The sequence below is a fragment of the Ursus americanus genome, chromosome 27 (genome assembly GCF_024610735.1).
Source record: "Ursus americanus isolate L20-20 chromosome 27, mUrsAme1.1.p, whole genome shotgun sequence".
Classification (NCBI taxonomy): Eukaryota; Metazoa; Chordata; class Mammalia; order Carnivora; family Ursidae; genus Ursus; species Ursus americanus.
This window is the reverse complement of record NC_142153.1, coordinates 7012037-7021790: the sequence shown is the minus strand read 5'-3', so window position 1 is coordinate 7021790 and position 9754 is coordinate 7012037. Positions and strand designations below refer to the sequence as shown.

At 38.6% G+C, this 9754-nt stretch overlaps 1 protein-coding gene across 1 annotated transcript in view; it reads right to left on the bottom strand.

The window, feature by feature from the left end:
• Positions 1–820: 820 nt before the first annotated feature.
• ZMAT4 (zinc finger matrin-type 4) overlaps positions 821–9754 on the bottom strand; it is a 344133-nt gene continuing 335199 nt past the window's right edge. Inside the window, exon 7 of the mRNA XM_045779181.2 lies at positions 821–3421. Coding sequence (XP_045635137.2) covers positions 3406–3421 — 16 coding nt within the window. The 3' untranslated portion in view covers positions 821–3405. The remainder of the gene's footprint in view (positions 3422–9754) is intronic.

Genomic DNA, 9754 nt, shown 5'->3' with positions numbered 1-9754 from the left:
GTAAGAAGCCAAAAAAGAAAAAAAATAAAACTTTCCCCTTAGTAATATGTTGATCAAACCTTTCTCATTCTGGTTGCAAAAGAACAACAATCAATTCTTTGTACAAGCTGGTCAAACAATGAATATTTAGCTTGGATGGAATGTAGAGAGGGCTGTTATTTCACTACCTGACAGTATAGAAAGTTTGTTACAGGAGTTTCAGTATGCTGTGCTTGCAGTGACTTGTCAGTAACACCTCACTCAAAGATCAGCTTTGGAGGAGGTATGGTCACTGCCTCTCCTGCCCGGGGCTCAAGTTTGCCTCTGGGAGTATTAGCATTTTTCATCTGTCTCAGAGTCTTCTTCTCTTGTCTGAATGGTCTAATAAACTCAATGCAGTAGAAAGGTATAAAGACACTTGCAGTTCCAATTTATGTTTATATGTCATCCAAGAGGCAAATGAAAAAACAAATCCTATATTGGTCTTTGTGGTCAAGCAATTGCAGATGAGAGTTTTATTACTATTTTTATCAGCAAAAGGGATCACCGTGGTCCTCTCTACTTAGCAGATTGCTTTATGATGGTATTTATTTGTGCACTGGGCTGCGGTTATATATAATGAAAACTCATTAATTTGGGCTTCACTACCATGGCATTTGTGGCCACTGGCACAGGTGCTGGCCAGAAGCTTACCTCTGTGCTTGAAGAAGAAAGCCTCTTTGAAAAGTTAAGCGAATTGAACAACCAGATCCGTAGGAGTATTTTGTCTCTATACAAAGACACAGACGATTTCAACCACTTAGTAAGTATCTTTTTAAATACAAAGAAAAAAATACTCTAATATAAGGATTATTAAAATTATTAATACATTAAGCTTTTGCATTATGTTAATTTTGCATCATTTTTCCTTCATTGGAAGAAATTTCAAATGTCAGTAGTTGGTTACTTTAGTTGCCATGACTCCAAGTACTCTGGAACAGTGAAAATACTTTATATATTGATGATTTGGATAGTTTCTTTCAAATAGATAGGGTTCTCCCCCAGGTCCCTTGAATTGAGGTTTCACGGGAAATCCCAGGACTCATTCTTATCTCCCTGGGAATCTCTGCTGTCATCAGGTGGCCTTACCCGAACACCTCTACAACCACCAGGTCCCATGGGTCTGTTCCTCTCTGCTGGAATTAATTTGGCTATTTGAAAATATTTATCTTACATCTCACTCCCACGGGTTCCATAATGAATCTGAATGTAAGACATGACCTAATTAAACAAATATAACCATACTATACTATTACTACTACTAACAATAAATAAGAACAGAAAGAACAACAAATAGCTAGCTTTCCGAGCAGAAGTGTCTCTATCTAAGACTTCCGAATATATAAATAACATTCATTGGCTCTTCTTGTTTAAGACTTAATACGTCAACTCCATGGTACATTAGAACAATCGTTTCCCTTATTTATGCAAAAATAAAAAAAAATTGAAAACAAACAAGCAAAATCTCTGGCAGGATATTCACTTTCACTTGACAGGTTGCCAAGGAGCAATGGTATTTAGATGAGGAATTCTGAAATGATCTGATTATTCTATCTGGAAGCTTATCTGTAAAGGGTTTGGCATAGCCCCTCTGTAAAGCAGAAGAGATCTATGTTCATAGGCTCAACTCTATCAGGTTATTAAAAACAAAACAAAACAAAACACTTGAAGGTATGAGCTCACTCACTAAACATAAACAGAAACAAAGTTGTTTTTTTTGTTGCTGTTGTTCGTTTGTTTTTTGGGTTTTTTGTTTGTTGTTGGTTTTTTGTTGTTTTTTTGTTTGTTTGTTTTGGTTTTTTTACTTGGACAGTGCTTATTTTACAGCGGAATTGACAAATAAAGCATTATTTCACACACTGGAAGAAAAGTCATCATTGCAGGTTTGCAGCTCTGTTGTGTGCTTTCCAAAACGGCAAGATAGATTGCTTCCCATCAAACCCTCCTTCCTTCCCACGGGACAGCACGTGGCTGGTGCAGCTGCTTCTCCCCGTAGGCACAGAAACTAGCAACCCTGGTCCCTCCTGAGTGGGCCCTCTCAAGGGAGTGGTGCCAAATTTCAAACACCTTCATAACAACACTGTGCATTTCTAAGTCATTTCATTTATTGCTCACTGAGTTGTAACCACCTCAGCTCTCTGTGGAAAAACAAGGGACGCCCGGAAAATCCTGACACCAGGAGATCAATTGCCTGTGGTCACAATGTTCAAAGGGCAACCCCAGTCAGAACACTGAGAAACACTGTGGAGAGGAGTTAAACATCTAGCTTTGCAGCCAGCCTGCAGGACACCAGATCCAGTCACGACGGAGAAGAGTTAAACCCGGAGAAATCTTTAGAATTTACACTCAGAGGCATTCCCCATCAGAGAGGAACAGTTTTCCAGTCTGTCATACTGGCCAGTAGTGTTCTTGCCAAAGTGACTGAACCTTGGCTCAGTGAGAGGACTTCAGTGAGGAACAGAGGAATAGGGGGACTCACTATACCCAAGGCTGTCATTTCTCCAGAACTTACACAATTCTCCCCAAATCATCAGCACCCACATCAAAGCCCACAGTGCAGGCCAACTTCGTAAGAAATACTCATTTATTTCCCTCTCATTCGGGGGTTTGTAATTCTTCTCTTGGATGCCTTTGGGAAAACATTTCATCAAGGTCAACTGCTGTGAAGACATTTTTGCCTAAGAGGATCACCATGCAGGCAAACTAATTCTTTTCCTAAGCTATTATTTTGGCAGCTTGCAAAGAGGACTTGGCTTAACCTTGAGAAACGGTTCTTTGAGTGATCAGAAAAAAGGATGGGCTTCTTCCTTTATTCACCCTCTTTATTCTTGTCATTCAGATGGCTAACCTCGTCCACCATTTTGAAGGTGAAATGAAGGAGTGGTATTTGTGTCCATTATGTATCTTCTGCTAGTAGTGACTCGTTCTGGTTCCGTGCATGTTGCCACCAATCATGTTTAGCGTGATGAAAAAATAATGTGTATTTCTTGATAAAGGTGCTTTAAATCTCAATCCTCAAAGATTTAATGGAATAATTTATGTTGAAGAAATCTAGAATAAATTTAGATCTTCCCACTGTCTTTAAGTTTGAGTGATGTTCCCACTGTTTGCTATAGGATTATAATTTAGAACATGTGCTAAATAGATCATCAGGAAAGAATTAAAAAATCCATCCAAATATCATAACTTACCACAAAATTAAAAGAAAGAAAGCAAGAAAGCTCATTCACTCTCCAAAACTAAGATTAGTCATATGTTAATTTGTGAATCCTCATAAGAAATGTTCATTGTTCAAGAAAGAATCCTCCTCTGGTGGTTGATAAGCAAATTCTCCAGGCAGAGAAATCCTGACATTTTTTTTTTCTCATCTCTTGATTGATGTTTTCACTACTTATTCTTCAGGCTATAAGACAGAAGGGAACACAGTCTTACCTTCTTTCATAATTACATATTCCAACCCTCCTCTCTCCTTCCTTTCCCCTCTTTCTCTTTCAGTCTCTCCCCCACATCACGTTAGCCATCAAATTAAAGTCAAATTTATATGATGAATCTTTTACAGTCTAAATAACCTGTAAATATAATAACTCAATTACCAATGTCATCTCTATGTATGTACAAGGAAATATATATCTCAATCCTGTCAATCCAGAAGCTAAATTCATTATGAAAGTTCTTAAAATGAGAATGACAAATTGGCTTATATTTATGGTGGACCACTTAGACCCATCCTTAAGTTTCAGATATAATGACTTGTAGAACCCTCTTGGTGGGAGGGAGAACAACATTATAGCATTTAGATTTCAGATTATTATTATAAACCACATTCTCAATTCATTCAGAATTATCCCCTTTAGATAAATAGGGAAAAAAATATGTTTTCTGGCTTTACTCTCAAAAAGTATTGATTAAAATTAAATAGGTACCTAATTCTTAAAGGTTTTTGGTTTTGTTTTCCTTTAAGATAAGAAAATATTACCATTTATGGAATGCCTACTATGTGTCCAGAACTTCACATTACTTTACTTATAATTTAATCCCCACAACCACCTTTAATTTGGATGTCATTTCTTCCCATTTTAACAGTGAGAACACTGAGTCTTCAGTTGGCTAAGGCAATGGCACATCTTCACACAGCTGCTTAGGGATGGGGGCTGAACCCTGGGAAAGATGAGAATCAAAAGACTTGTTGACATGCTGTGCAGAGAATTTCTCTCACAGAATAGAACATGTCCTCTGGCAGCAGTGAGGCTGCCCAGTCTCTGCTCCTAGTTGACAATTATCCCTAAAGCTATATTTTTAGAGGGGAGGGGGGTAAAAGTTCAGGAGCAGGTTAGAATCTTCCCATAGAGTCTCTTATCCCTCATCACTAAGTGCTAAATATTGTAGTGGAAATCTGGTAAATGAAAATTCACAAGCTACAAAGGGGAATTCTATCACTCACCTAGAAGCACATAGCATATCTTGAAATTTTATTTTCCAAAAAAAGTGCTGTCAGAGAATATTCTTAGGATGCGGATAAGAGTTTGAATGTTGTTGTATAATGCAAACCAAAAGAAAACGGAAACTATATGCATTTCTGGGTAAAAAAAAAAATTGCTTTGGAATTTTGCCTTTGAATGACCCTGATAAGCACAGCCACTTTTAAATGGTTGTTATAAAAAGAAAAATCCTGTTTTGGTATCCCATATTCAGTTTCTGCTCCATCCAGTCATGACCTGAGGAAATTCTACAGTCCTTGCTATTTTCGTGTGTTAATGTGACATAAAGGTTAAAAGTTCTCACTAAGCAAACAAGTATAATCTAATTTTTATAAATTGCAAAGATCAACACTTTTCAAATTAAAATGAGTTTAAAGTGTCGCACCTCCGTGTAACAGTGAGAGGACGAAACACACACTCAGCTGAGCAGTCTTCAGTTATGATTACATCATTAGAGGAAACTAAAAGCGGTTTGTTTTTTTTTAACTTATAGTAAAAGTGGTATATTAAGAACTTAATCCCATAATGAGCAAAAATATCACACTCGTCCTTTTTATAGTCATAATGATTATTCATATCCTTTCTGAACACAGAAGTAATGACAAATTAAAATGTCTTTCAATTCCATATAGCTTTTATAATTATTCAACCGTTACTCTTATTATTGCTGAAAAGGCTCCTTCATATTTTAGTCAGCATCCCATTTGATACAAAAGAACATGGAAAATTTTACTGCTATTAATAAATATGCAGCCATCCAATCCAAGAAGAAAATTCTTTTTCATCTGAGAGATAAGCTGCATAATTCATGTATTTTCAGAAATTTCTTTAAATAGAAAATTGAAGAAAGGCATAGGGATAAAAGAATTCATTATACAGTTTCCATTTGTGGTGAGGGACAGTCTCTGTTTTCAGAGTCTGAAGTTTAATTCCATTTGAAGAGACTTTCAATTGCATTGTATATGTACCAACACACTCATAGGGCTCCCTGTATTTTTGACATATATCATCATAAAAATGATACAACATAGATGTCACTTCACTTAAAAAGAATGTCACTGAAGGTTACTAGGTACTTTTCTTCGGGTCTTAGAATGCAGTTAGAAAAACTTACAGCAATTTGGAATGGGTACATTCTGCTTTCCAAAGAGAGAAATGTCCATGTCTGTGACCTGTGGGGCTCCATCGACTCTGTAAGCCCCAGCCCCTGTGGGAGCTCCTCCTACACAGAGACTTGATGGCCTTGTGGGGTGAGTCTGCATTCCGAGATCCCAAGCCTAATGAGAAGCACATTTGCTGGACCAGTTAAGTCAAAAAGGTTCTCTTTGTACTAGCTACCCTTTTGCGCATTCAGACCTGGAAAGTTCAGAGAGGGTGGTGCTCCAAACTGGGCATGAGGTCTTATGTATACTGGTAAGGACTTTTTTTTTTTTTTTGTAATTGATGTATAGTTGACACACAGTGTTACACTAGTTTCAGAAGTACAACCGAGGGATTCAACAACTCTACACATGCTGTGCTCACCCCAATTGTAGCTACTGTTTGTCACTATACAATCCTATTACAATCCCATTGACTATATTCACTATGTTCTATGTTTCATCCCCTTGACTTATTCATTCCATACCTGGAAGTCTGTACCTCCCACTACCCTTCACCCATTTTGCCCATCCCCCCCTCCATCCTACCCTGTGGCAACCACCGGTTTGTTCTCTGTATTTATGGCTCTGTTTCCACGTTTTAAAAATTTCTTTGTTTGTTGTTTAGATTCCACAAAAAAATGAAATCATATGGCATTTGTCTTTTTCTGTCAGGCTTATTTCACTTAGCAATACCCTCTAAGTCTACCCATAATGGCAAGATCTCATTCTTCTTACCTAAAAAGGAGTCTTCAATACTGAGATTGAACTGTGTTCATCATGGAAAATGACCAATGTATGTGGTCTTTATGAGATGTTATCAAGGTAGGGGGGAAGGATGGGGAATGTGTACTGACACATTGTGTTTGGAGATGGCTACTGGAAAAAAATTGATGTGTTTATCCCACACTGAATTTAAACTGTTCAATAAGCCAATTAAAAAACAAAGCAGTGTATCCTCAACCATGATGAAGCCTGGTGTCTGAAACCAGACAGCAAGTTTACAGGGACATGAGAAATGAAATCATGGACCATGGCGTCTATGAAATGATGTGGCCAGAATGTGTTAGGTTTGTTGGATGAGGAGCTATGTTCTAGACACTTTCCACCACATGCCACTGAACAGTCATGACTTTGAATGTGTTCAATCTACTGCCTGAGATGTGCCATGAATAATATCCAAGGACTTACTCAGTTTATTACATAGGACACAGATAAACCAAATTAAACTAGATTTCCCAAATCAAGCTTCTCCCAATTTCTATTCTTTCTTTTCCTACATTCCCTAACCCAACAAATAAGAGCTCAAGGCAGAAATTCAGTGTTTTCCCGGGTTTGTTTTTTTTTTCCCCCTACCCCATAACCAATCAACCATAAGTCTTATTGTCCTCCTATTTCATTCTGAAATGTGTCATGTCCTCTGCACCCTCTCCCTGTGTCAGATTCCAGGCCCTTGACATGACACTTGGCTTCTCCCTGGCATCTTTGCAACCAGCTCTGCTGAATCATCACACTGGTGTTGTAGTGCTTCACTGAGTTCCCACTGCCTACTGGAGAGAAATGTAATACACAAAAGTCATTTGTGATGTGACCACCATCTTCTCCAGCTTCATCTTTTTGTCAGTGATCCCTGTAACCATGCTAAACTCCCATCACAGGGAGTTACTTGAGGTTTCCGGACCTGCCACGTTCCCATGTGCTTCTACGGTTGGCACAGGCTCTTCATGGGAGCTCATCCTTCACCTATGGGCTTCTCCCGCTTTTCCCAGTCCTCTTAGTGGAAGCAGGCTTCCTTAAAATATCCTTTCCTGAACTTACGTGGACCCAACCAAATGCAGTTGCAATGTTTTGAGCAGCCACTAGGGAGTAGAGAACAAAATCTCAAGAAAATGCCCAAGCCATAGCAAGTGATCAGTATACTGTTATGCTTCAGACAAGGGGTGCAATGTGTCTTGCTTCTGAGAATGGTGAATGGCAGGGGGTTGAGGGGGGCTGGAGAAGAAAGAGGAGAAGAGAAAAAAAATGTGGGAGAAAAGATGAAGCATGGAGAGAATGGAACCAGGAAAATGGATTTGTTCTGTACATGGTGCTACCTCTGTATGACACCCTGATCTTTGAAATTTGTCTAGACAAATAAAATACTTGTGAAATATTATCTGTTAGTGGAAGTTGATGCAGTCTGAGTGATATGAGGTGGTGGTGGAGGGGAGAAGCACTCAAATGTGTAGGGGGAGAAAGATGTAGAAAGACCACAAGACATTGGGAGTTAAAAACAAAGGTTGCTGTAGACTTTGTTGGGTAGTCCCATGCCAACTCAAGAGAACTGAAAGTGGGGTGTTCAGTTGTCACCTCTAACATATGGGTATCGCAAGATGAATTTCTCCAAATCCTTTTTAGAAAAACAAATCCCATATATTTATAACCCATTGAATAAATAAATCATTTAAGAAAATTCAAGCTAATTGAGAGAAAAGTCAGATACTATGAGCATTCAAGAAGCTGTGAATATTCAAAAATATAGAATATTTAAAATGAATGCAAGTCCATCACTTCCTAATACACGACTAGCAAAATTGACAAGAATGATTTGTAATTAACTTACCAAAACACCTAAGAAAACAAGCCTCCTCTGTTTATATAGATTTTGCATTGTTTATATGCAAATGAATGCTCTAAAGTGCTTGAGAACAATTTATTCCCTTAAGAAGGCAAATATTCTCTCTATAATCTTGTTTACACTATTCATTTGCTTTGCAAAACATTTTTCATAAAATCACAAAATAATGAAATGTTAGAAGCAGAAGGACCCCAGGGATCATATAAGAAAGTCCTAAGTCCTCATTTTATAGATGAAAAACTCAATGGAGCCGCTGACACACCTGTAAATTTTAGCATTTCTGAGGCCTACATCCTCACACCCCAGACTCCACTCCTCCTACAATGGGGTTCTAGCCACAACTGGGGCAAATGCAAACAGAGCAAGGGAGCTGCAAAGCACTGGGATTTGGAGCATCACCAGGACCCATCAGCCTCCTAGACCTAGGTGAGAGCCCAGTACCCTTTTTCCATTTGCTTATAGGCCTGGTTAGTCCTGGAGGCCTGGTTAGTCCTGGTTTGTTTCTAGGCTTCAGCTCCTACTTTGTTTCCTGGGGGAACTGTTTCCTGATGCCCTCTTCCCCACCCTGTCCTAGTTAGGGCCCATCCTACATGCTTTCCTCTACTGTTTCTCTAACCACATCATCTTGCCATCTTTTGTTTACTGTCTGCCCTCTCTCAGAGCAACCTGGGACTCAATTTCTGTATTTTCAATGCTTGCAATAAGGCCTGACACAGAATCAATGCATAACCTTCCCCAAAAAACACAGGAGACCAGAGGAGGAATCAATTGGGATGTTGGGAAGAAGCGTGACTCCCAGAGAGTCACATTCCTCAGTTCCCTGTCCTATATCTTGGGCAAATCCACTTCTGGCCTTCCTTTATAGATAAGAAAAACAACTAAGAATTCAAAACATTTCTATTCTTATTTCTGTCTACTATTCTTATAGATTCAAAGGGCTTGAGATTTAAAGTTAGAAAACTTGATTTTAAACTCCAACACCTGGGGGTGCCAGGGTGGCTCAGTCAGTTAAGCATCTGTCTTTGGCTCAGGTCATGATCTCAGGGTCCTGGGATCCAGCCCTGCATCAGGCTTCTTGCCTGGGCCTGCTTGTCCCTCTCCCTCTGCCTGCTGCTCCACCTGCTTGTGTTCTTTCTCTCTGTGTCAAATAAATAAATAAAACCTTAAAAAATAGTTAAAAGAAATTAAAAAATAAACACCAACACCTATTATTACTAGTTGGATATTTATGTACCATGTTTTTAACTTTATTTAGTTTCGACTTATCCATCTATAAAACCAAGATGTCAGTAGTATCTTCCACACAGGAGTGTCATGAGGATTAAATGAGATAGTATATATGAATATATCCAGTAAGTACAAAAAATTTAGAGATTCTTCTGTCCTTATCTTTACTCTTAATCATTTGAAAGGAACATTTCTGAAGTAGCCATTACATAATAAAGAATTTGTGTTTTTTTGTCCCAAGTTCCTGGGGTGGAGATAAGCCCTTGGAATTCCCC